The 25,176-nt window shown below is 56.4% G+C and overlaps 3 protein-coding genes across 14 annotated transcripts in view; 1 reads left to right on the forward strand and 2 right to left on the reverse strand.

Annotated features, from left to right (window-relative positions):
• Positions 1 to 8,037, reverse strand: part of TRAF2 (TNF receptor associated factor 2) — a 28,893-nt gene extending 20,856 nt beyond the window's left edge. Inside the window, exons 1-6 of one of the 10 annotated variants that reach the window (XM_082775724.1) lie at positions 7,588 to 8,036; positions 7,109 to 7,436; positions 6,083 to 6,216; positions 4,926 to 5,146; positions 4,261 to 4,339; positions 3,743 to 3,841 (exon numbers count right to left, since the gene is read on the reverse strand). In XM_082775724.1, coding sequence (XP_082631850.1) covers positions 3,743 to 3,841; positions 4,261 to 4,339; positions 4,926 to 5,113 — 366 coding nt within the window. In that variant the 5' untranslated portion in view covers positions 5,114 to 5,146; positions 6,083 to 6,216; positions 7,109 to 7,436; positions 7,588 to 8,036. The other 9 variants (XM_082775725.1, XM_082775723.1, XM_082775722.1 and 6 more) reach the window with 9 other exon arrangements.
• Positions 8,038 to 8,484: 447 nt separating this feature from the next.
• On the forward strand, positions 8,485 to 12,028 carry EDF1 (endothelial differentiation related factor 1). The gene is made up of 5 exons (XM_082775731.1): positions 8,485 to 8,628; positions 8,913 to 8,964; positions 10,056 to 10,216; positions 10,775 to 10,868; positions 11,429 to 12,028. The coding sequence occupies exons 1-5, from the start codon at positions 8,551 to 8,553 to the stop codon at positions 11,488 to 11,490; spliced, it is 447 nt and encodes a 148-aa protein (XP_082631857.1). The 5' UTR covers positions 8,485 to 8,550; the 3' UTR covers positions 11,491 to 12,028.
• A 1,089-nt stretch (positions 12,029 to 13,117) lies between these two features.
• MAMDC4 (MAM domain containing 4) lies at positions 13,118 to 24,838 on the reverse strand. 3 transcript variants are annotated; one of them, XM_082775937.1, is made up of 29 exons: positions 24,738 to 24,838; positions 23,986 to 24,099; positions 23,718 to 23,891; positions 23,430 to 23,555; positions 23,044 to 23,189; positions 22,837 to 22,921; positions 22,445 to 22,573; positions 22,051 to 22,194; positions 21,399 to 21,493; positions 20,950 to 21,108; positions 20,171 to 20,255; positions 19,505 to 19,654; positions 19,241 to 19,354; positions 18,882 to 19,013; positions 18,578 to 18,708; positions 18,393 to 18,498; positions 17,937 to 18,053; positions 17,539 to 17,673; positions 17,250 to 17,380; positions 16,920 to 17,136; positions 16,514 to 16,651; positions 16,232 to 16,353; positions 16,000 to 16,090; positions 15,709 to 15,855; positions 15,157 to 15,291; positions 14,774 to 14,901; positions 14,574 to 14,688; positions 14,033 to 14,208; positions 13,118 to 13,425 (listed from the first exon to the last, which is right to left on the reverse strand). In XM_082775937.1, exons 1-29 carry the CDS (start codon positions 24,775 to 24,777, stop codon positions 13,378 to 13,380), a joined length of 3,630 nt encoding a protein of 1,209 aa, XP_082632063.1. In that variant the 5' UTR covers positions 24,778 to 24,838; the 3' UTR covers positions 13,118 to 13,377. The 3 variants fall into 3 exon arrangements, with proteins under 3 accessions (XP_082632063.1, XP_082632062.1, XP_082632064.1); XM_082775936.1 differs by lacking the exon at positions 13,118 to 13,425 and having other exon boundaries at positions 13,606 to 14,208; XM_082775938.1 differs by lacking the exons at positions 13,118 to 13,425; positions 23,986 to 24,099 and having other exon boundaries at positions 13,606 to 14,208; positions 24,738 to 24,815.
• Between the last annotated feature and the right edge of the window lie 338 nt (positions 24,839 to 25,176).

The following is a 25,176-nucleotide window of genomic DNA, read 5'->3' on the forward strand; positions in this document are numbered from 1 at the left end:
AACATTTTCAGGGAAGGACAGTTTTCCCTACACAAAGCGTTCCAGGTGTCCTTCATCACCTCCCAGGAAACTGTAGGAGCACAGGAGAGGAAGGAATTCCCAGGTACCTAGTCTTCCTGATCTCGGGAAACCACGGAGCCCTGAAGGGGCTGCAGGCATGCTCTCCAACACCACGGGCTTTGGAGTACTAGCACTTAAGTTCTGAGTTTTGCATCTTCCACAGCCTTTTAGGCTTTGATTAAAGGGAACTCTTCAAAATCAAGGTGACAATTTACTCCAAGGAAAACACATTCTCCAGCTTGGGTAAGGACAGACTATCACCACGGGTGACAGTCAGACTGGATGAGCTTATGTTTTACTAGCACTCCCCCCCAGTGAATTAATATTTAACTCAGCTAAAATACAGCCACCGGGATTAAATTTAAGACTGTAGTTTTCCTCCTTACACAACTTATACAATTTAGTTTCCTTACGTCTCAAATAATTCTGTACTTTGTAAGAAATTAAGCTAAAAGCTCTGAAGTTATAAATGAGAACAACACAGCTGACCACGTAACACCCCTCTGCAGCCCTCTCCTCCCATCCCAGCCCCTCCTGCTTGGCCTGCGGGTGCTGAAGCTGCCTGTTGGGCTGACCTGCCAGACGCGATGCCCACCTCACCTGGCCAGGGCGGCAACGAGGGCTGCGCAGCCACCAGGCAGCACGCCAGACCTGCAGGTACTGCAGGCGGGGGCGAGGACAGGGAGCCAGGGGTGGGGAAGGTGAAAATAAAAGGCATGTGAGAACTGGAGACATTTTGATAAAATGGTAGAGAGGCAACCAGAGAAAAGAAACACGCGTCAGTGCTGAGGAATGAGAGGACTTAAGGTCTCCACCTCCAACAGAGGTGTTTGCATTGTTTCCTCAAACTCCCTCTACCTGGATATCACAGGATGTTTTCTTGGTCTTAGAATGGGCTACTTTTAGTATCTGCAACCCTCCTCAGATTTTCCACCTAAATCTAAAGGCTTCTGCCCACAGCCTGCCTTCCTTTATGTACACTCAGGCAGACTTATCAGGAAACCTATACATGAAAAGAGGTTAGAGATTAAAAGGAAAAACCCCTCCAGTCCCACCACAAAATACTTTATCCAAATGCTACTAAATATTTACAACTGCATCCAGCAGTCAGAAAAATGCATTTGTAAAGCCAGACATGTTCTAAGCACGTAAATATTTTGTATGCTTTGCACAATTTTAAGCAGAAGTGCAAGTCATGTCCAAGCAGATTTCACTCTTTCAGTTTTGTATGTCCCTTTGAGACTTGAACTTTGGGAGCCTGGACAGAAAGCAAAACCGAGATTAAATAACTTATTTATTTAAAGTTGAATATATAGAACTTTTCAGCTACAGAGCATTTTTTTTCCTTGCTCGTAACTCTGATAACATTAGCAAACCAGAAGTGACAGTATTTCTTGATTTGTAAGAGAACAGCAGCCAAATAAGTCTCTCAGTACCAATACTGCACAATTTTTAAATGAGCAAACAATGATTTAGCTCTTAGGGACTTTCCATGTCCTGACGGAAATAGCACAGCAAGGGACTTTCCATAGTGGGAGCGTGAGCTGCTGCAGGACGTTACACACATTTCTGGCTACAGATGCAACTGTACAGCACGAGGCAAACTGCAAAGATGAGCTGACACCAAACCAACACAAAGCTAGTAAGTCTACCCATAAGTCATGGTTTAACATCAGTTCACATACGCTAGAGGCTCCAGGCTAAAACGTTTGTCTGACAGCTCCTTTCCCCAGTACTCCTCAGCCACAAATACCCCCACCTCCCCAGCTCCCGGCCACACGAGGACAGCCAGGCTCGGTGAAATGCCACAGCTGTTTTGCAGGCAGCTGGGAGGAGAGGTAATACCAGCCTGACCCTGCCTCCCCTCACCAGCTCCCTGCCAAGGATTAGCTTTTCCAGGGAGGGCACAAAACGATGTTTCCCTTGCTAGCACAGTCTGCACTGTGCTTAGCAGCAGGGGCAAAGACCCCCAGGACAGACCGAGCTGCACTGCCAGCATCCCAGCCCCACGCTAACGATGGCTGTAGCAGCTGAGCACAGCACCACGGAGCCACAGCCCAAGAACTCCAGAGTAGCCCAGAGTAGCATCTCTTGGAAACACTTCTCTAGTGAAACATTTCTCAGGACCTTTTGAAGATTACACAGAGAGTGAAAAACAAAGTGCAGCCTTATCAGCTCAGACTCTCTTAAACAGTTGTGCACAAGAACCCAAAGCACTACATGCATACACCCTTGCAAGAAGAGAGACTTAGCTTGTTGCCTCTTTCACTTTTCTCTTTCAAGTACTGGCTGGACCCAAGCCTGCTTTTGACCACATTAAGAACCTTTGGCATCTGATGATTTTTTTGCTGCACCCTGAAGAACTTATCTTCAAGACTTCTTTTAAATCCAGGAGAAAAAAATCGGAAGTGGTCCTCAGTCCTTTCCATCAGTCACAGCACCCTGACGTTAGCACTGCAAGCTGCTGACAAATGTCATTTGGTTTAGGCTAATGGAGATCAGCTCACTCGCTACAATGACCATTTTGAACACTGCAGCAGGCACGAGAACTGTGCATTAAAAGCACTCCTCAGTTTTCTCTGCTGTGCCAGTGTTAAGCTTTTAACCTGACATTTCTTCAGCCATATGCACACACACCATGTGCCACTTGCAGATCTAAGAAGAATGGGTTCAAAGCAGAAGCATTTAACATCCTACTACCTTTTGGACAGCACTGTAGTGTGAAAAAGTTGAAAGCTTCAGACAAGAACACAAGGAAGCACAGGTGCAGGACACCCCTCTGTTCCCAGGCTCAGCAAGCCAAGCAGAATACTCAAGCACAACCCACAGTTGTGCTATCTCTTCCTTGCAAAGGCATTGCTAAGAGAATCCAAACTGAGCTTAAACATTTTCCTCATCCACTACCAAAGCTCCACAAACAACAGGGCAACAATCTTTTTACCTCAGGCTAGTGCTGGAGGGAAAAAAACATTGATTCCTCTTATCTCAGGCTCTTCACATTCTTCCATTCCAGTATGGATGACAAAACTATCCTTCAGGAGCACCAAAACTTCACAGGTGAATAAACGTTGCTCCTAACTGCCAACACATTTTAACAATGCCATCTCCACAGCAGTGTTGACTTGTTGGAAAGCACAGAGAAGCGTGTGGTTCTCTGCAGTTGTCAGAACACAATTCTCATGTGGCACATTAGCTGTATACATGCTAAGGACCAAATAAATGCCCTGTGCCATCTGAAGAAGGCCTGAATTAAAGAGCTGATGTGCTCCCCAGGAAGAGCAGGGCAAAATAATTCCAAAGAAGAGTAGAAAGCCATTCTGTCCAATGGTCTGGTAGTCCAGAGCAACTCGGAGTGATGTGTGGCAAGACAGTGAACGATGCCCAAATTCACTGTCAAATTCTGCAGATACTACATGGCACTGTAGCAGCCAGAAGCAGCTGGCTGGAAACCGGATCACAGACAGGCCACTTTCCCCAAGCTCACAGGTTGGAAATAGGTTGTAGGTTCACATAGCACAGCAAACTTAACACTGTCATTATGTGGCACAATTTCTTGACAGCTCTTCCACCATCACTGTCAGCATCAGCAGAAAATAAAAACACCTGAGTTCCCCCTAACATTCCACATACACAGAGGACAGAAAGAACACACACACATCAAAAGCCTTCCTTTGATATTTACCTCGTATTCCTTAATAGTCCCCTTCCACGTGCAACCATCATTAATACAGACAGCAGGCAGACTTTCCACCTCCCGACGAGCTGCGTTGTCTGGGAAAGCCTGCAATGGAAAAAACAAACCAACCACAGAAATTATTGAGGGGTTGCAGTCTTGGTCCAGTCTCTTCATTCCTTATTATCAATTCTTAAAAAAAAAAAAAAAAAAAAAAAAAAAAAAAAAAAAAAAAAAAGACTCCTCCCAAGCCAGTTGCCACATTACATCCTCAAAGGTGTGCTAATGGCAAACAAACCTTTATTACAGCTTTTAAGTAGGCCACTGCTATATTAACATAACCTGGATTTTAGAAGCTGCGGAGTCCCCCATATTCATCATAATTCTCACTACTTAAGAGAACATTTCCTAAGAATAAGGGAATCTCAGAATTTGTGCTTTAAACAGAAACCAATTGGTATTAACAACATCAGTGAGTTTACTTAAAAAAGAAAAACACAAACAACAAAACATGCAATTTTACTTACTGAGCTGGTTTCCAAAACAGAAATTCCTTCTTCATATATCCCTTCCTGAATACAGCTTGCACACTTTTGAGGTCCAGAACTAGCAGATAAAAAAATAAACATGTAAAAAAATGAGGCCAATTGCTATAATAAATAATAGTAGATTCCCAGTAACTTAACAAAATGAAAGAATTTTCTTATTCTAAAGACAATACATTGAGCCTTTGCTCAAGTGTATTTTGGACACCCAATTCCAATTTTTTCTTGTCTTATGATTAACTGTTCTACTCAATTTCATTCAAAGGCAAAAGAGAGATAAAGCACAAACTTTTCTGAAAGTCAGTGTGCTTAATTTTCCTCACACGTGCCACCACCACTTTTAGGAAGTTCCTCCAGTAGCTTTGATGAAGACTGAAGGACATCAGTGATCCACCTGCACTGATCCACCAAAACTGCAAAAAACAATCCAGGAGACTCTGGAAAAGTTAACTTTGAATCAACCCCCGGAACAACAAAAGCAAGCCAGAGCTTACGCACTCCCTTAAAGAAGGGGCCTGATGCAGACTCTCAAAGATTAAACACAGCTCCTTCACTGAGACAGCCCTGAAAATAACGACTTTCATCTCTTTTTTTGCTTCTGCTTACTTTTAAGCGCTCTGTTTTTAGACTGAAGGCACAGAAGTTACCTTATGATTTTCTTCAGACAATAAGAACAGTAGCGATGTCCGCACTGAGCTTGAAATGGCCTCCTCAGAATGTTCTTGCAATCCGAACAGAGGTATTTGACCTCCAGTTTAGTTCCCAGTATCGCCCTTGAAAATCCAGGCTGGTTTAGATCCAAAGAGCCTGGTGGAGTAGAGTTTGCTGCTGCCATGTGAACAAAGAATTCCGTCTGTATATCCAGAGCCTGAAAACAAAAATGTTTTTCCCTGTTTGCTTGTACCCGCCTGACGGTGATTTCTCACGCACTCTCCCTCCAGCGCCCAGCCCGGGGGCCGGCAGCGGGCACACCGCTGGAAGCCGCGAGATCGCCCCCGCCTCGGCAGCAGCAAGGCAGCGCCCCCGGAGCGCGGAGAGGCGGCGGGGAGGCCCCGCGCCCAGCTCCCCGGGACGCGGCCCCGCCGGAGGAGCCGGGGCTCCCGGCCCCAGCGCTGCCGCCGCACCGGGAAGGGCCGGGCGGCCCGGGGGGGGGGAGTGGGGGGGAGCAGCGAGCCCAGGGAGCGCCGCGGCCCGGCGGGCGGAGCAGCGGCCCGGGGTCGCGCCGCGCGGGGCAGGGCCGGGCCGGACCCCGCCGCCCGCCTCCCCCCGGCCCAGGGCCGCCCCCCGCGGCCCGGCACTCACCGGCCCGTCCGCCCGCGCCCCGCACCGGAAGCGGCCCCGGGCCCCGCCCCGCCGGAACGGCGCCGACCCGGACCCGGACCCGCCGGCGGGGCGGGACGGGGGCCGCGGCGCGGAGCCTCGGAGCCCCGGGTTCCCGTCCCGCCGCCCGCCCACCTGCGCGCACAGCGCCGCCGCCCGCCGCTCATCCCGGCCCGCCGCAGCCGGCCGCCGCTCGGGCATCGGCAGCGAGAGGCGGCCGGGGCGGATCCTGCCGGGCTCCGAGAGCCGCCGGGGAACGCGGCGCTGAGCTCCGCGCCGGGGCGCTGCCTGCGGGGGAACGCGGCGCCGCCGAAGGCCGCGGCAGCAGACGCTCGGCTCGCGTTCCCAGCCCGCAGCCCCCGGCAGCCCGCCCACGGGGCTCGGCTCCCCGCCCCGGAGCCCCACGGGGGCAGGGAGCCGCGGGGGATTGAGCCGAAGCCCCCCCCCCCGAGGGCTGCGCGACTCGGGGCGGTCTCGTTCTCACCACGCAGGGGAATTCACTCGGCACCGGGGAAATCCTCCTTCGTCAGCACCAGGCGGAACCGGTTCGTTGCTACCCTCTGAAGGAATGCCCAGAGGCCCAGGCGCAGCCAAGGTGTTTCTCCCAGATAGTCCTGGCTGGGAGGACAGCCCAGGACCGGAGGTTAGGGCAGCTCCCCGTGCAGCCCTACACAGCGTTGAGGGCTGAGCTGGTTACTGGTGAGTTTGGGGAGCCACCAGCTCCTCTACATTGCCCCACTGACTGGAGCAAGCACATGCCCTGCCAGTCCCTCCAGCACCTGCACATGTCTGCATGTGGCTCAGACATGTGCTGAGGTGAGGTTCAAGCTGCAGGGCTAGTGGAAGCCCTCCTGGGGACTCCTGCGGAGGACTGGGGCCACGTGCTGGGCACTGAACCGCCACCTGCCCAGCTCTCTGTGGACGGCAGAGCTGCGCTGGTGGTGAGCTGCAGCCCACAGTAGAAGCCAGATAGACAAGGGCAGATGCTGATCACGATGTGAGGAAGGGAGAAAACCTGGGGAGTAAGGATGAATGTTTCTGGCGAGTACGGAAAGCAGAGCCTGCTGTGCTCCCACCCACTTCACAGGGCCAAGGCTGCCCCATGCGTTCAAATGCATGCATGGATGCCACGCACCCCAACCCCAGGCAGCAGGCTGACATGAAGTTACCAACTACCCCACAACACATTGGCATCCAGCACTAGCAGGGGGCACCAGTATGCGGCTCCTCTTGTGATGTCTCAGCTGCCCCATGCCACTCCAGAAGCGTGCACAGAGGCAGGGAGATGCAGCCCCACAGCACCATCCTGGGCTGGCTGCGGTCACACATCAGCATGACCAGAAAAAGGCACAAGAGCCCTTGGAAGACATGGTATGCACGAGACAGAAGAGAGCTGGTGGGGGGGACACACCAGAGGACACCCCAGAGGGAGGGCAAAGCCTAGGAAAACTGACATTTGGCAGAAACTTCACAGCTCACCCCATCTCTGGGTGTAAGCCCTGGGTCTCACCTGGTGTAAAGTGGGAGGGCTCTGCTGAGGTCAAGGCCACGAGCTGTGTCCCCGTGCACGCAACAGCACTGGGAATTTGCACTATGCTGTTCCTCCAGGGCAAGCACCACTTTGTGCACTCACTGGCACTGCTTCGGTTCTTCTGTTGCAACGTTCCTTTTCTTGCCACAGCCGCACTTGTCTGGGAAGTGCAAGCGTAAAAAACTCCACGTTGCTAAAGTTCTTCACCGGTTTGTGTAATCCGGTGAAGAAAATCCCCTTCTCCATTTCCTGTACAAAATGTGACTCTGACAGGAGTGCTGAGGGCAGGACATGTTGAAACTGATTCCTGTAGAGAAGGAACTTATCAGCAATGACTTACCTGAGCTGCTGACCCAAGAGGGGACCCAGCCAGGACTGCTCCAAATAAACTCGCGGCTGCAATGTTCCGTTTGCCACCACGTGGCCAGAAGCAGAGCTTTGCAATAGAGAGCACACACCCACTGACATTCCCCACAGCGCTCCTCCCCGCGTCTCCTGGGCCGCAGGAGCCAAGCCTGATGCAATGAGCGAGCGGATGGAACCACCGGCAGCGAGAAGGGAAAGCCCCCGAGCACTGACAGGGCCCTGACTTCTGAGCAATGCCCAGCCCGGCCCCTGTCTGGAAATCAGCTGCTCCCGCCGGGTTCCGTGATGGCGAGAACCCCTGAAAGTACCGCCAAGGGGTTTTCAGCCGCCCCCCACCCGCACCCCGTGTTTCAGAAGCGGTGACTGACGCCGCGGGGGCTTCCCGGCCGCCCCGCACGGCTCTGCGGATGACTCAGACGGAGGGCAGGGATTTTATCACACCGGAGCCGAAACAGCACGGCGCTGCCGCACCGCCGGGGGCCCGCGGGCTCCCCCCCGCCGCCCGGGGCCCGGCCCGGCCCAGCCCAGCCCAGCCCCCGGGAGGCGCCGCTGCGGCCCGCGGGGCTCTCAGGGCCCGGCCGCCGCCGCCCCTCGGCACCCCCCGCCGCACGGGCGGAGCCCGCTTCCTCCCCCCCCTCGGGCGTGCCTATTGGCTGGTAGTGCGACTTCGGCCAATCACCCCTTGGCATCGAGTGATTGGCAGTTACAGGAGCCTCTCAGAGCGCAAAGCTGGATGCGTGCTCGCCTCCGGCTCGGGATGCGCTGGCCAATGAGATCCGCGACCGCGTTGATCGTTAGGGTTTTGTGCCTATGAGCAGCGATGACGTCACACCTGCCAGTGAAGCGCTATTTTTACCGAAGCCCATTGCGGCCCCCAGCCCCGCCCCCCGCGCTCGTCCCGCCCCCCTCCCAGGACTGGCCGCTTTCGCTGAAGGACGTGAGCCCGGCCCTATCGGCGGGCGCGGCGCCTCGGGGGGGGCGGGCGGAGGGCTCGTGCCCCGCCCACTCGTTGCCGGGGGCGGTGCGGCCGGGGCGGCGGGTGCGGCGGCGGAGCCATGGCGGAGAGCGACTGGGACACGGTGACGGTGCTGCGCAAGAAGGGCCCCAGCGCGGCCCAGGCCAAGTCCAAGCAGGTCGGCGGGGCGGCGGTGGGGCCCGGTGCTGACCCCTCGCGGGGCACGGAGCCGGCACCGGGCGGGGCGGGGCGGGGCGGGGGTGCCCCCGCGGCCTCAGGGGGCCCGAGGGGCGCGGGCCCCGGCTGCGGCCCAGCCGCCCTCCCCGGCGCCCCCTCCCCCCCCCCCGCCCCGCCGCGGCCCGGCTGATGCAAGGGTTGGGGCGGGGCCTCCCGGTGCCGGGGCCCCGCGGGGGCGGCTCTGCTCGGGCCCCCCCCCCGACCGCAGCCGCTTTGCTCCCGCAGGCGATCCTGGCAGCGCAGCGGCGGGGCGAGGACGTGGAGACCTCCAAGAAGTGTGAGTACGGCCCGCGGCCGCCGCGACCCCTGCGCAGCCCTCCCGGCATGGCTCGGCCCCTGCCCGGAGCCCGGCGTCACGAGGGAAGGAGACCGGGAGCGGGGCCGGCTGCTGCCTGCTGCGGGAGCCTTCCGTGGGCGCGCCGAGCGGCCCGGGCTGGCGGCGGTGTGCGCGGCGGTGCCTTCCTTCAGGCAGAGATGTTAATGCATAATCGCGCTCTTTAAGCGCGTAAACGAGGAAATCGCTAGTTCAAGGGCTCCAAAGCCCTCGAAAGAGTCTTTGTGATTGCACGACTCAGGTTAAACTCCCTGTGTATAGTTATTTCTTTTGCTGATAACATACACTTAACAATCTCGATAACTGTTCTTTTTCTTGTAGTGTAGCAGTTAAAAAATTCTGTTTGCTGTCTGATACAAATCAGGTGCCGTATGGAAAAGATTATGATTGTTGTAAACGAATAAACAGCTGACCCTTGAACAGGGTTTAGTCAGCTTTTTCGAGACACTGGATTTCGGAGGTTGGTGTTAGAGAAGGGACTCAAGCTATAACTAAAATATTCTGACTATGTGAGGTAAAGCAACAGCATATTTTTGAACCTCAGGCTTTCTGCAAAGTTAAATAGGGTTACAGTTTAATTCTAAACAGCATCAGAAAATTGACTAAAAGCTAGTTTAGTGCTGCCTTGTAACTGAGCAAGCAAGGTACAAGTTCCAGTACTAAATCCTCCCGGCTGTAGCAAAAACTTGTATGTATGGAGTGAAATTTGAATATTAAAACCCCATGCAAGAGCAAAAATTTGCATAGCTGGAATGAAACTCATAGCTGGAATGAAGTAAAGAAAGGGGAGGGCTCTGAATGACTGTTTAGACATCAGCATTTAATAGGATTAAGATAACGTTTTCCCTGAGCTGCAGCAGGCAGGCAAGATCTGGTTGAGGTCCATGCTGATGTTGGCACGTTAAATTGTTGAAAACTTCCTGGGATCCTGGGCAGCTGGGTGTTCAGAAAAACTGCTTTGATATTTTTTGGCGCAGCTCTGAGCCTTACTTTGTTTGTTCTTTTATTTTTGTTGTTGTTACTTTGAATGATAGGGGCAGCGGGCCAAAACAAACAACACTTTATTACAAAGAACACAGCCAAGCTCGACCGAGAAACAGAAGAGCTGCACCATGACAGAGTTCCCCTGGAGGTGGGCAAAGTAATCCAGCAGGGTCGGCAGAGCAAGGGCATGACGCAGAAGGACTTGGCCACAGTAAGTATTGCCCAGCGCTCTCCGGCCTCCTTTCTCACTCTCTGGGAATTAATATAGGTAGGCACCTTGAGGCAGGTGAAGATGGATGGATACTTCTTTTCCTGTATCTCCATGGGTATCATGAGCAGGAGGTTTGAATATAGCATCTCTGTTGTCTGACCTCCGAGAGAATGAGTTACATGGGCTTAGGGGGTTATTTGTGCAGCTGTTGCAGCCAGTGAGGTGGTAGGACGCTTCGCCATCAACTCAGTGTGGATGTGAGTTCTTTTGTACTGTGTTCAGAAGTCCATTGCTTTACTAATGAGCAGCAGTATTTAGTGTTTTTCCTCCTGGCAGGCTAAGAGAAGTCTGTCCAGGATGAGTGTTGCCATCACTGTGGCACTCAAATAGTGAAGGGAGGTGATAGAGGGATGATGGAGTAAGCCTGGAAGTAGGCACTTTGTCTTCTGATCCTGGCATAATTAGAGGATGCATCTTTTCTATGTGAGTACTGGGGGGCTGGTTCTGAACATCTACTGTGTATGGAGCCAATGTTTGAGACACGTAATGTCTTTTCAGAAAATCAATGAAAAACCACAAGTTATTGCTGACTACGAATCAGGAAGAGCAATCCCCAATAATCAGGTTATGGGCAAGATTGAAAGAGCCATTGGTAAGTCAAATAGACTTCAAAAATAATGACACTGTTTTCAGTTTTCTCAGTGCCTCAATGTTTCAGTAAGAGATGTTTTTGTTTAAGTTGTTTACACCTACAGTCAGGAACAAGTGCTGACTGTAGGCTGTTATGGTTGCTGTGTCATTAAACTGTGTGCTTTTAAGATCTGGAACTGTGAACTCACAGCTCTTACTTGCCTTTGTTTTCCATCTTTGTGGGTGTGTCTTTGCCCCAGGGACCTCTCTTGTATACAGTCCCCCCCAAAATCAGTGATATGCTATGTCCCTAGAAGGTCTGATGGTAACTCAGGAAAATATCTTGCCACCACTAGAGTTAATGTGGGTCTCCTACACCTGTTCAAATACCATTTTCTAGGAACACAGTCAATGCACAAGCAAAATTAGAGTCTTTTCTGTAACTTTCTGATGCTGCTACAAACTGAAGTAGGATTCTTCCTAAATCTGGTTCCCCTGCCTTCTTTTCTGGACACTCTCTTCTTTAGAGGTGAATGATGAAGTGTACAGCAGCTGATGGTTGTTTCCTTTGTCTTATTCCAGGCCTTAAACTGCGTGGGAAGGATATTGGAAAACCACTCGAAACTGGCCCCAAAGGGAAGTGACAACAAAGCCTCGAAATCAGTTTGTTCAGACTGATCTCGTCTGGCTGGTTCTCCTTAGCCTCCAGAATCTCTCTTCGTATTGCCAAGCTGAACAAGAGGGTTTCAGACTTGCTTTGGGGGGGGGAAATCTGCAGAATCTGTACCTGCTGTAAAAAGGCAACCTTAAAGAAGCGTTTGTCCTGATTTTGTTTTTCCTTCCTCCTTTCCAGAGATTGAAGAACTAAACCCAAAAAAATACTGCATCTAATTTGCCACAAAACATGTGTGTCTTGGTGTTTAGAAGCAGCTAATGTTAAGACACTTGGGGTGGCCTGAAATGTGATAATTTAATTGGAACAATTTTTGGGAAGGGTGGGATATATTATATATAAATAATTTGGGAGAGTTGAGGGTTGATCAGTGTCTGCATTTGAAATGATGACTCAGTCACTGCATTGCAATGACGTTTTTTCTTTGTTCCTTCCAGCCTGTTTTAAAGAGATCTATAATAAAGTTTGATACCCTTCAGTTGCATGGGGTAGTTGCTTCATGCTTACCAGCTGGTAGTAAGTTTTTGTTGTTGGCTATGACTGGTGCACTTCTTCTGGAAGTGCAGTGGGACTACCTGGAGCATCTAGGGTAACAGGTGGTGGTCACAGCCTTCCTAGCTGCTCTGCTTCTTTCCTTGTTGCTTAGGACTGCAGCTTTGGCTTACATCCCAGAGATTAAATCAATACTGTGTTTTTATCTTGTATGGAGAAGGTGAATAGAGTCTTTGGCATCGTACAAAGCAAGACCACTGCAGAGACAGTGGGGCATTTATATGAAGCCAGAGCCCTCCTTATATCCTCTTTTTTACCCTTCTTGTTGAGTGCTGCCAGGATGGGAGCTGTGGTGGAGCTTTAAGGATTCTGCTCAACATGACTGTGTGGCATGACTGTCCTTAAGTTGGACAGAGCTGAAGGGAGAATTAATTGTCTGTAGAAGGACAAGAGGAAAAGCAGGCTTCTGCCACAAATCACGTAAGTGGCATGCTATGTTCCCTTCAGCCAAGCTGTGGCAGTTTAAAGAGACTGGGCTTGCTAATGAACTGTTTACCTCCACAGAGGCTGAAGTGGTTTGTTGTTGCATTTATTTGGCAGACTTGGCAAGGGCTTGCCTGAGGTGATAGTATTAAATTGTTCTGTAAGCTTGGGGAGGGGGGCATTTAAATTTTAAATTGTCATTTAGATGCAAATTATGAGGAGTCCTCAAAACAAGTATGGGCCATCCTGTGGTGGGTGAGTGCCTATACAGCTGGGTCCGAGCTGTTGGCTGCTGGCAGGTGTGCTGTGTGGTGCTGCCCACCCTGCTCCCTGCCCAACTGCCTCCACCCAAAGCCCCCGCAGCCCTGCCTTGCTGGCCAGGCACTTCTGTGCCCTGGGAGCTGACAGGTCTGTGCTCTTCTTCTTAATCCTGGGAGAGGGAAACCGCTTTTGTTGGACGCAAGCCCCATCCCTGGAGGGGTGCAGGATGGTGCACTCTGCCCCCTTCCACCTGAGAAATGGGCAACTGCCAGGACCCTGCTCACACAAGGACGACTGGTCCTGCCCCGAGAAACCCCTGCTCCCTGGGTCTGTCAATGCACAGGCACGTCACGGTGTCTCAGTGTGTTACAGAAAGCTCATGTTACAAAAGACAGCAGTGCTTTTCCCGAGCGCAGCATTGGAGGTAGTGGAGGAAGCATCTGAGCTGTGCCCCTGGGGCTGGTGCCCACTGCAGCTCCGCAGTGTGAGATGTTGGACAGCGAGGGCGCCTGGAGCTGGGCAAGGCTGTGAGCTGAACGGAGCGGGGGGGTTTGCTGGAAGGATGCTCTGCCCCATGTGTGCCTCGCAGGCATGAGGAGGTGAAAAGTGTTGGCTTATTAATTCAATCTTCATCCCTCTCTTTTTGCACTGGTGATATAATGACCTTGTCCTGTAAAGAAGGCTCAATGTGAGCTGGGTCCAGTAAGTGTAGGCTGTCTAATAGGAAATCCAAAGACTTCCAGGTTGTGGAGGGGATAACCCATACACCAGCACACGTGAACCCCAGCAGACGAAACTGCCCAGTAAGTCTGGGTGGGCTCCTTGTCTTTTGAGATCAGCCTTGGTATGGCTGCAAGAGATCAGTGGCTCTGCTGGGGACAGCGTGGCACCAAGCTCATTGAAAGAAACTGAATGTAGTTTAAGCTCTAGGTTTGAAGCTCCTGGCTACAAGAGGTTGAGCAATGTTTGCGTGACCCGCTCTCCAGCAGGGCCCTGGGGAGGAGGATTGCAGCCTCAGCTGTTTCTGTAGCAAACACCTGATCACAGTAGCAAAATATCTAGGTCAGTCCTACAGCTCTAGGGTCACTCATTTGCCAGTGACCAGATAAGTTGCTGAGCCCTTTGCACTTCTCTGATGTGTTAGCAGATTGTAGGCTCACTAGGTGCCTGCTAGAATTTGCTGAGCTTTTTAAGAAAGGCTATTTTTGCTGTTGGGGGCAGCTGGGCAAATGGGATAGTCCTGCACTCTCATCCTGAGGGCCAGGGCTGCTCCTTACATCTCGAAAAGTGATGTTGTCGAAGCCCTGGGGAATGCTGCTCTCTGCTGACATCCTGCTCCCCTGTCCTCTCCTCTTCAGCCAGTACCAGCTGCTGGCCACTGCCAGTGCCAGGATGATGATGACCAGCAGAATGCTGAGCACCACTTCTGCCACAAAGCCACGGGAAGACTTCTCTGCAAGGGAACGAGATGCTGCCAGTCTCAAACACCACTGGGAAGAGCTGGCTTGAGCTGCGGCCAAAATGCCAGCACCCTGGGTGGCGCAGGATTCACATTCCCCCATTACACGGTGCCAAAGGCAGCCTGCATCCAGCCTCTGCAGCTGGAAGGACTTGTGGCCAGAGGGAACCCTCCCTGCCACACAAAGCTGTCTCATACCAGCACCCTGCCCAGCTGCCGTGGGGAGGGTCAAATCCCCTTCTCTGAGGCTGGAAGCAGCTGTGTGCAAGCTGTTTGTGCCCCTTGTGCTCTGGGGGCTTGTGGAGGCCACAATCCCAAAGAACACAAGATACAGTTGTTTGGGGCTGCCTCACACACACCTTTCCCCTGTGTGTCTGGGCTGGAATCACAGCCTCCAGTGGTACTGTACTCAATATCATCTAGTGCCACGGTCCCCTCCATTGGCCATATCCGCGTGGTGATCTCAAAGATAATCTGCAAGAGAAGACAGGTTGTTGGGGGTGATGCACAGGGAGAGCGACCAGCAACCTGGGATGGCACCCAGCGTGGCCCCACTCACCTGGAACTCACTGGGGCTCTGCACAGGCACTGTGCCGTTCTGCCAGCCCCGGCTTGAGTGTCCTGCCACAGTCCAGGCTGTGCGCTGCCCTGATGCACTCTGCAGCCTCACCCGCAGCTCCCCGTCAGCTAAAACGTGCGGGGTGTGAGGGGTGTACCCCTGTATCAACGACGGCTCAAAGCTCACAAGAGCAGCCAGCCCCTCCTATCTGTGCCACCCTCTGCTGTGACAGCAGCACCCAGCAAGACAAACACACACACACACCCTGGTACGGAGGGGGTTTGCAGCCCCCTGGCTGAGCCCCCAGCCACCCCCCCCCACAGGCTGAAGCCATCCTCTGCGGGGACAGCACCTTCTGCTCAGCCTGCTGGGGCAGCACTTACAGAGGTGCTCTGGGATGTCCATGTGGTACCAGAAGCGCAAGCAGGAATCGGCAGTGGCAGGCAGGTGCTGGCTCTCCAGCTGGGCAGTGGTGCCCCCTGCACCCAGCACGCGGGTGTCAAAGTGCACATAGTGACCTGGAGGGGCAGGGACAGAGTGCAGGGTGGACCCTGTCCTGCAGCCCTCCCAGTGCCTCCTGCTCCCCATGCTCCTGAGACATGCCCTGAGAACTGAACCCCCAGTCCTGCTTCTTGCTGCCTTTGGGACCAAGCCATGTGGATGCCATGGAGCCCACCATGTATAGGGCTGGGGCCCACAGTGGAGCTGTGCTGTCATGTGGGTGGGCATCTGCCCCTCATGGGATCTGTTCTGCCTGGTCTCATACCAGTCCAAGCCTGGGGCAAGGACAGAGCTGACAAGGGCACAGCTTTTAGGGCTGGGATGAAGTGGAGGGGACATACATGGGTGACCTCCTCCATCCCCAGCTCCTCCTGACCCTCCCAGCCATGCCAGGGCACCCTTGGTTGGGGTGGGGGCTTAGGGGTGTCTCCTACCATTTTTTGTGCCCAGAGTGTGATCCTGCTCAGGGCCGGGGTATTTGGCCAGGGGGACCCCACTTTTCCAGCCCCAGGCGAAGCTGTGCAGGTGCTCATCCACGGGGCTGCTCCAGCCACACATGTCCAGCTCGAAGTCACAGGATACTGTAGGAAATGAGGGCTGAGATGCATGCACTACTAGATGGATGGTGGATGGGAAGGGCTGTCCCTATCCCCACAGCCACATGTCCCCATGGGGTGCCTCAGACCCCAGCCTGGCCATGCTGCTGCCATGGAATGGGCTCTTACCTGGCTCAGGGCAGGCTCCATCCGACACATGCAGGTCATCCAGCGCGATGTACCCATGGTCACCCCCGGCTCCTACCACTTCAAATATTGCCTGTGGGGAGGTGGGGAGTGGGGACACGAAGGTTGGCAGCTGCCATGGTGCAGGCAGTGTGCTGGAGCAGTGTACCCATCGTCACCCTGCTTCCTCCTGCAGCTTCAACCCTGCCGGGAGGTGCCCCAGGCCCTGTCTCACCTTCCAGTCCCCATCCGCCTGGACAGTGGCTTGGCTGCGGTGCCAGGTGTCCCCTTCCATTGTGCTCATGCTGAACAGCTTCCTCAACACCCCGCTGTCCTCCACAAGGATGCTGAGAGACCCTGCCCAGGGACCCCCCACAAGGCTGGATGCATGCTGTGCTGTGGCATGGTGCATAGCAAGCACTTGGCCCCCTGGTGCCTACCCGTCGGGAGCTGCCCCACAGGACCCAAGCATCCTGTGCTGACCTGCGGTACTTGGCAAGGGGCACATGGGGCTCACCTGGGTCTCCAGTGCTCAGCTGGTACCAGAAGGCCAGGCACTGGGCAGGTGCAGAGGGCTGGTATGGTGCAGAGGTGAGGGTGGCCTTGTGCCCCATGGGCAGGGAGCCCTTGCTGGTGCTCACCACCATGTAATGCCCTGGTGAGAGAGAAGCCCCCATGCTGTGACACTTCCCCTCCCCGCCCTTGCCCGGCCCTGCTGAGGGTCACTGGGGAGCCCTGGAGTTGGGAAAATGGGTTTGAGGAGCCCTGAGGTTGGGGAGTGCTGTACTCAGTGCTTCTGTTATGTTGAAGCAGCAGCACAGTCACGGTCTAGGGGATGGAGGGGGACTAAGCCCTGTGACCATGCAGGCAGCAGAGGTGAGCAGGGCAGCTCCTCAGATCCCATGAAGCCGTGGCCCCGCTACCTGCAGCAGTGCCAGTGGTGTGGTCAGCTGGGGGGCCAGCGATAGTGCCGGTGCTGTTGCTCTGCCGCAGCCATGTCGGCTGTGTGCTGCCCGTCAGCCCACAGGTGTCTGCCTCAAAGGAGCAGGAGAGCTCGGCTCCACAGGTGCCCTCTGTCACCAACAGGTCATCCAGCGCTGCATCACCCACAAAGCCGTCCCGCAGGGCCTCGAAGGCCAGCTGCCGCCAGGGGCAAGACAGCAGCTTCAGAGGGGCCCAGCCTGCGCCCCACAGCACAGGGACCCCCGCACAGCACAGCCCCACGCCGCCAGGCACCCGCAGGCCTCACTCACCCGGTAGCGTTGCCGTCCCGTGGCAGGGAGCGTTGCCAGTCCCCGGTGCCAGAGACTGCCCTGGGTCCCCCGCTGGGTCCACAGCACCGTCTCCTCTGCTCCCTCCAGCTGCAGCTTGAGGTTCAGGGTGCCTGGGCAGAGGGGAACATTGAGGAGTCAGCCTCAGTGCCCAGGCTCACGGCAGCACTGCACAGCCCCAGGTGCCCTGTCCTGTACCCCACCGGGACCCTGCACTCCTCAGCAATATCCAGGCTGGAGCATCCTAGTGAGGATGCGAAGGGCCACGTACCGATCTGTGGGCCAGCCAGGCGGTACCAGAAGGTGAGGCAGCGTGGGGTGGCGGCAGGCTCCTGGCTGTAGGTGATGAGCTGTGCACGCTGACCACGGGTCCATGGTGCCGAGGGGTTCGTGGCCAGAAAATAGCCTGAGCATCAAGAACAGCCAGGGTGGATGGGGCACAGGCATGGGAGCTATGCTGCACGACCTGTCCTGCCCTCACTGTCAGGGCCTCATCATGCCCCCAGCCCTGGGTCTGGGTGCCCCTGGGCTGCCTTGGCTGAGCCCATACCATATGCAGTGGGGTCTCAGTGCTGCTCAGGGTGTGCAGGGCACATCCCACCCTGGGGATACGGGGCTGCAGGGTCCCCCCAGTTGGCCAGGCCCCCAGGAGAGGAGCTGACCCCTTACCAGAACCAGTGGTGTGGTCAGAGCCCTGCCCCTGCCCTGTGCTGTGGACCCACTGGAAGTCGCTGGCCTGATCCTGGTACCAGCCGCACAGGCCTGTCTCGAAGTTGCAGGACAGCTCTGGCCAGAGAGAGGTGACCATGGTGAGGGTGGTGTGGATAAAGAACCCCGAAAGCAAACAGGTACCCCAAATGTCCCTTTACCCAGCCCAGCACAGCTGCTCCCCCCTGCCCCACTCCCCAGGTTCGCCCCATGCTCCTGGGGGTGGCAAATGTCAGGGGGCAGGATGTGTGCTCTGGGCCAAGGGCTCACATGGCTGCGGCCCTGTCCCTGGGGGAGGGGACAGGTGAGGATCACCTGGCAGCCCCCAGGCAGCAGCACCCACCTCCCAGTGGCTCTGAGCAGGGTCCTCTCCTGCCCACCATACCCAGAGGAAGGCACCCGCATGCACTGACATACCCGTGGCCCCTGGGGGCATCACATTGGGGTCACACTGCACAAACGTCACGTTGTCAATGGCAGCGTCTGCTTGGTCCTGCAGGTCCACCAGCCCCAGCAGCTCGACCTGGGGGTGGCTGCGATGAGTCCCAGGCTGCTGGTGGCACCAGCACTGCCTGGTCTGCCACTGGCCAGGCTGGTTGTACCTGGAAGGGCCGGGCCCTCTCTCCCAGCAGGATGTGGACATGTCCCCAGGCCATGCTGCCATGACCCCGCACGTGCCAGGCCAGGTGGGTCATGCCTGTGGTGTGGTCCACGACGCTGACAGCGAGGAAGCCTGGGCATGAGAAATGGTGCTGGGGGCACAGGTAACCCACATGGCCATCACCCATCCAGCCTGCAGCTGCAGGGAATGGGGACGCCCCCAGCTCCAGGCAGCATGATGGGGGACAGCAGGGCTGGGAAAGACAACAGTGTCTTACAGTTGACCCCAGGCAAGGCAGGGGCTACCTTGGGGGCCGCTCTGGATGTGGTAGCTCATCTCCATGCTGCAGGCCAGGCCAGAGGGGCCCAGCAGAGGCGTGCGTGCCTTTGCAGGAGCCACCATTTGTCCTTCTCCTTCCTGGAGGGCCAGGAAAGCCCCTGGACAAGGAAACAGCCTGAGGGGTTGGGGCAGAGCCACAACAGAGCACCCCCAGCCAAAGCACCCTGCTTCTAGCACCCTGCCTGGGCACACCACCCCAACCCCCTCCCACAGCGGCTTCCATCTGAACAGGAGCAGGAACAGGGGCAGGGGGGTCTGCACCCTGGGAGCCCCCATGGTGCTGGGGACCAACGAGCACCATTTCAAGCAGTGGAAATGGCCTCACCTGCTCCCGCGAGGGCAATGGCTCTGGGCTCGGTGGCCCTCTGTATGGCCCAGCGCAGCCGGCCCACGCTGACATCATGCCAACCCCCGTCCCCCTCCTCAAAGGTGGTGGCTCCTGCAAAATCAAGCGATCATTGCTGTGGTACCATGGAGCTTCCCAGACTGCCCCAGCCCAACCTGGGGGTGCCCTGGGCCCCCTTGCCCCAGCCTCACCATGACTCTGGGCATGGGGAGCTGGGTGCCCAGCTTCTGCCCACAGACTCACCACAGAGTTTCTCATCGGAGCCATCAGTGCATATCTTGGCAAAGTCACAGGCCAGCTCACTGCTGATGCAGCTCCCATTATCGCAGGTGAACTCCCCGTCTATGCAGGTGCTGGCATGGTCCTGGCCTGGCAGCGCCATCGGAGATGGATCTGATGGTGAAAGCCCCAGGCTGGAGTGCAGTACTGGCAGGGTGTGAGGCCAGACCTGGGTCCAGGCATTGTCCCAGCATTGCCCCTTCCAGCTGTAGCCCCACCAGGTGTCCCCTGGCAGCACAGCCCGGCCATGGCAGCACAGTCCTGTGCTGGCACAACCCTACTGGTCTGTCCCCACAGACAGTCAACGCTGGCCCCAAGCATCTCCCTAGTTCTATATGTCCCCCAGCCCTGCCTTGGTGCTGCCTCCAAACAAAAGGGACCTGGTAGTTGTCAGTGGTATCTCTGTGTGTGATATGGCTGAGTAAGGAGGATTTGGAGCAGGGGTGTCACAGGTGCAGGACCAGGATACCAGGCACTTCAGGCTGTGGTACCCAGGGCAAGTGCTTGCTATGTTGTGCCCAGGATGGCCACCATGATAAGTAGAAGACAGGCAGACCCTGAAGCAAGTCCTCTAGTGATGGTGACGTGGCCAGAAGGCACCTGGGAGCCACAGCCCACATCCAAGCTCACCCAGATGTGGAGTACAGCCTGGAGACAGGATCAGGTCGTCGATGGCCACAGTCCCTCCACTTCTGGCCACCCCCTTGATCAGCACCTGCAGGGAAGCACCATGCCAGCAGGTCAGCACAGGGTCTTGCACAGAGGGGCTGTGTGACACTGCTGGGAAAGGGGGGACACTGGGGAGCCATGGGATGGAGGACACCCAGCCCCTCTGATCGGCTAGCACTCGCACCCCCAAAGAAGGGATCCACGGGAGCAAAGGTGATGCTGTGTCTGCAAGGGGTGCATGGGGTGGGATGGAGAGGCGTGGGCAAAGGTGCTGCCCTTATACATGCGCCATGGCCTGTGGCTGCCCAGGGGTGCCACCAGAGTGCCCTCCACAGGCAACTGGGAGAGGGTCGGGTCATATGGGTGGCCATGGGGGACAGCAGATGGGCTGGGGGAAGATGTTGGGTGACATGGGGTGTGTGAAGAATCAGGATGGTCCCTGGGTTTGGGGGGCATTTGGAAGTGGGGGACACAGGGGACATGAGAATGGTATTTGCCACCACCAGGAGGCCCAGCTCTGGCCTCTGGTTCCCAGTCCATATACTACCCCTGGTCCCATGGGTGCATCCTGAGGGCCCACAGATCAGCCAACCTGCTTGGCGGCAGCCCCTTGCCCTGTGGCAATGCTGGTGGAGGCTGCCCTGGGGTCGGGTTTTCAGGGCTGAGGTAGTGTCACAGCAAGGTCCCTGGGCACAGTGAGATTCTGGGTACCCAACTCACCCAGTACAGCCCCAGCCCACCTTGAAGCTCTCTGTCACATTGAAGTCCACTCTCTCCCGGACCCAGCAGCTGCCCGTGTCCCCTGTCCTCTGTCTCACCAGTTGCTCAGTGGAGTTGGTCATGTAGGAGATGCTGAGGCTGCTGGTGGCTGAGCCATGGAGGTGGCAGTACAGCACAAGCTGGAGCCGGGGAGAGGTGGTGAGCAAGCCCTGAGAGCTGAGGAGGAGCACAGAGCCCCCACACCCCATGGAATGCTCACAAAGGTGGGGCTGGAGAAGCTCAGTGCTCCCAGCAGGTGCTGGGGATGCCACCAACCACCCCCAAACCTGCTGTTCTCCCCAGGCTAAGGGCCAAGGCAGACCTGGTCCCATGTGGTGCTCCCTGCAAACAGGGAACCCATTCCTCACCACTGACATGCCCATGGGGCTGCTGTCCCCTGCCCTGCACTCATGCACCCACAGTGACTCACGTAGCAGGAGCTGTTGGAGGAGATGATGGAAATGCTCAGGCTGGCCGTGCTGCTGGACCCCGCAGCTGAGGCACTGCTGATATGGAGGAAATAGCCTGTGGGAGACACGGAGATGGAGCCAAGTGGTTCCAGGCATGCAGGTACAAAAGCAGAAGGAGCAGGTGTGGAAGCAGAGGCTGGGGAGGCTGGGACCAACAGGCAGCACATACAGTGCCCTGTACAACCATTCCCAGCTTGTGCCCCATGCCGCCCTGGCCCTGCCATCAGAACTTTCAATTTGGTTCCCCTGGTGTTCACCAAGGAGCTGTTTTCCTGCCAAGGCACAAAACAGAAGAAAACCAGAAGGCCCAGGAGAAGACAGCCAGTGCTGCCAGGAGCAGCAAGCTGCTTATCAGTGCTGACTTGCTGCAAGGTTTTCCAGCCATGCTTGCAAAACTTCTCCCAAGGGAGCCATCAGGTGTTTGCTGTTTACAGAGGCTGTTTTCCCAGTGCAGCCTCAAGCTGAGCCTAGGCATGCTGTTATCGCAGGGGCCAGAGGGCACTTCCGTGCCGGGGCTAGTGACACCAAGGCTGGCAGGTGGCTGGATTCCCCAGTGTGAAATCCCAAGGGCTGTGATGGGGCTCATAGGAGATCCCACTACCCAGCATGTACCTGCTGCGCTGTTTGTGCTGTGGTCCCGGGTGGGGATGCCGTATGTGGCACCCAAGTTCATGCTTGTGTTCCTCTCCCATGTTGTCTGCCCAGCCTCCACCCAGCTGCAGAAACCATTCTCAAAGGAGCAGATGTTGAAGCCCTCTGTGGGGGGAGCGAGAGCAGTGACACAGATGGGGGCCCAGCGCTGCCCAGGCCGGGAGGCCCCATGGCTGTCTGTGTTGATGTTTCCCCATGACAAAGCCTGCTGGGTGAATTAGTCCTGCAGCTGTAAAGCTCCAGGGCAGTGCTGGAACAACCCATTCCAGCCCTGTGCCATCCCATGGCCCCACAGGGTCAGACCCTCTGCCCATCCATGCCCTTCCCCCCCCCCCCCGGGGCTAGAGATGCTCACGGCAATGCTGCACAGCCTCATCCGAGCTGTCCCCGCAGTCGTCAGTGCCATCGCAGAAGCGGTTCAGTGCCAGGCAGGAGCCCTGGCTGCATCTGTTCTCCTCCGCCCCGCAGACCTGCTGCCCGGGTGCTGGGGCCGTGGGACATGGTGTCAGCACCTTGCTGGCCCCCACAGGGAGCTCAGAACCCCACTGTGTTGTGCTCCCCACTCTGTCTTTCCCTGCATTGCTCTCTCCATCCAAGGTATGGCTTCTCTCTGCCCTCTGTGTGCCCTGTCTGGGGCAAGTGATCCCCGAGACACCCTGGGCAGTGGGAGAGCTCGCACAGAGCACAAAGGCTGAACCACCACCCTGGGGTGCCATCCTGCATCATCCCAGCCACCACAAGACTCACTCTGCAAGCCACAGTTCCTGAAGACAATGTCATCGAGTGCCAGCACTGCCCCACACGCAGGTGGCTGTGTCAGGGCGAAGGTGAGCTGCAACAAGAGGTGAGGGCTGGGTGAACTGATCTGGCCCAAGCCACCAGTGCAGCCTCTGCTCCCGGTGCAGCCCATGGAGGCCAGCCAGACCCCAGCACCCTCCAGCCCTAACTCTTCACCTGGAACTGCCCCGTGATCCGGCCCGTGTACGCCACCAGCTGGTGCCAGCCCTCAGCTCCATGCTGGGGGCTCTGCCACAGCTCCACCACCTTGTCCCTGGATGCCATGGCCAGGCGCAGCGTCGGCCACGCTGTCTGGTTGAGCCCTGCAGGGAGTCCCAAGATGTGGCCTTTGGCAGTGGGCACCCCGGGGTGACCGTGGGGTGACTCAGATCCTGACAGCTCTGGGGACCGAAGCGGGGTCCTGCCAGCTCTGCTTGCGGGGCATGGAAGAGGCGAGTAGGATGGCTGGGACCCAGCTCGAGGTGCCAGTGGCTTTGTCCACCACTACCCCCATGGTTGTTTCCCTGCCCTGGTACTAGTTGTGGGCACCCAGCTGCACTCACTGCTTCCAGAGAGGTGGTACGAGGCCCAGATCTCACACGTGGCAGCCACGTCCTGCATCATGGGTGACCTGAGCCAGGCAGTAGCTGTGGCTTTTGCTGGTGGGGACACTGTCACCATGAACCACCCTGGGGAGGGCAGAGCAGAGCAAGAGGTTCCAGAGCTGCAGTCAGCATCACTCCTGTGGGCGATGCCCTTGCACCTGCCAGGACAGGAGCCCTGGCAACCTCAGGGCACCCTCAGCCCAGAGGGGCAGTGCTGTGGGTGCCCACAGAGCAGCTCCCACTTACCCCTGTCTGTGCCCACGGTGTGGTCTGAGTGGAGCCCCGTGCCCCATTTGTCCAGGCTGGCCTGGCCCCGCACCCATCTGTAAGCTGTGGTGCTCACGTCCTGCCAGCCACAGTCACCTTCCTCGAAATCACAGGTGAAGGGGGTGCCCAGCACAGCTGAGACCCCCAGGTACCCTGGGGACAGGGGGGTAGAGGTCAGGGCAGGGATGGGTCCACCCCAGGGAGCGGCCGTGCCTCCAGCTCCATCACCCGTTCACCAGGCACCCACCACACTGGTTCTCATCAGAGCAGTCACTGCAATAGCACACAAAGTTGCAGAGGTGCTCGGCCGTGCTGCTGCAGCTGTTGACAACAGTGGCCCTGCTGGAGAGGATGGCCCCATCTGTGAGAGAGAGGAAGGGGCTGAAAAACCTTGTGGAGGAGCCAAGTATGGGGCCACAGCAGGGGACACCTGTGCAGGATCCTCAGTTTGGGACCCTGCTGGTTGGGACCACTGGGCTCCTGGCAGCATTGTTCCTTGGATGGAACCCTCCACTGCCTGGGTGGGCTGGCAGCTAGGGCAGGGGTTTCGCCAGGGCCTGGAGAAAAGCAAAATCCCCCAAAGTCTGGGGTCCTGCCCCATCCCTGCCCACTCACACCCACCCTCATGGTGGTTTGCATCTCCCACGACCACCACCACTGCCTATCAGGGCCACGGCATTGGCCCTGCCACTGAAATGCGAGCACTTCCTCATCATGCTGAGGAAAGCTATCATAAACCCAGCCTGACGCTGACTTGTCCCTAGCAGCTCCAGCATTTGCTTGCCCCAGAGATTCCCCGTTTGACCTCCATGACCCTGACAGGGGGGTACCCCCCAGCCCTCCAAGCTGGGAAAGCTGCAGCAGTGCTTGGGGGAGGAGGGGGAGGGCAGTGAGCCCAACTCCCATGGGGCAGGGATGGACGGGACCAGAAGTTCTGTGGCCCCTTCGTGTCCCAAAGTGCGACCCAAGGCATGGCCCCCATGTGGGAAAACAACTCACCCAGCAGCAGCAGGGCTGCAAGGAGCATGAGCCCAGACATCTCAGCCTCCGGGATACGATGAGGGTAGAAAGGAGGCAGGCAAGGCAGGGGCCGGGGGAGGCCGCGCTGTGAGCCCCAGGCTGGAATCTGTTCCTCAGGACCTGCTGCACTCTGGACTTCAGCCCCGCTGTTATCTGTGCCGCTGTACAGCGCAATTGCATCAGGTGTAGTAAAACAAGGGGCTTGACTCTGAGTGTGAGTGAGGACACATGGAGGCAAGAACAACATCCTCACGAGGGGGAGTGGGGAGGCAGGCGACCTATTCTCTGTAATCACCAGTGATAGGACCCGCAGGAATGATGCCAAGCTGAGGCAGGGGAAGTTTAGGCTGGACATCAGGAAGAGGTTCTTCACAGACAGGGTGGTCGCACACTGGAACAGGCTCCCCAGGGAAGTAGT

Source organism: Aythya marila (assembly GCF_965140915.1).
Source record: "Aythya marila genome assembly, chromosome: 19".
Taxonomy (NCBI): Eukaryota; Metazoa; Chordata; class Aves; order Anseriformes; family Anatidae; genus Aythya; species Aythya marila.

What these genes read in the sequence shown, in the direction of transcription:
- EDF1 (XM_082775731.1), top strand. Translation starts at nt 8,551, where the DNA reads ATGGCGGAGAGCGACTGGGACACGGTGACGGTGCTGCGCAAGAAGGGC. An exon ending in CCCAGGCCAAGTCCAAGCAG is followed by an intron (nt 8,629 to 8,912) that starts GTCGGCGGGGCG and finishes TTGCTCCCGCAG; the next exon opens with GCGATCCTGGCAGCGCAGCG. An exon ending in CGCAGAAGGACTTGGCCACA is followed by an intron (nt 10,217 to 10,774) that starts GTAAGTATTGCC and finishes ATGTCTTTTCAG; the next exon opens with AAAATCAATGAAAAACCACA.
- MAMDC4 (XM_082775936.1), bottom strand. Translation starts at nt 24,777, where the DNA reads ATGTCTGGGCTCATGCTCCTTGCAGCCCTGCTGCTGCTGG. An exon ending in CATCCAGAGCGGCCCCCAAG is followed by an intron (nt 18,709 to 18,881) that starts GTAGCCCCTGCC and finishes TCTCATGCCCAG; the next exon opens with GCTTCCTCGCTGTCAGCGTC. An exon ending in CGGGACGGCAACGCTACCGG is followed by an intron (nt 17,137 to 17,249) that starts GTGAGTGAGGCC and finishes CCCTGGCGGCAG; the next exon opens with CTGGCCTTCGAGGCCCTGCG.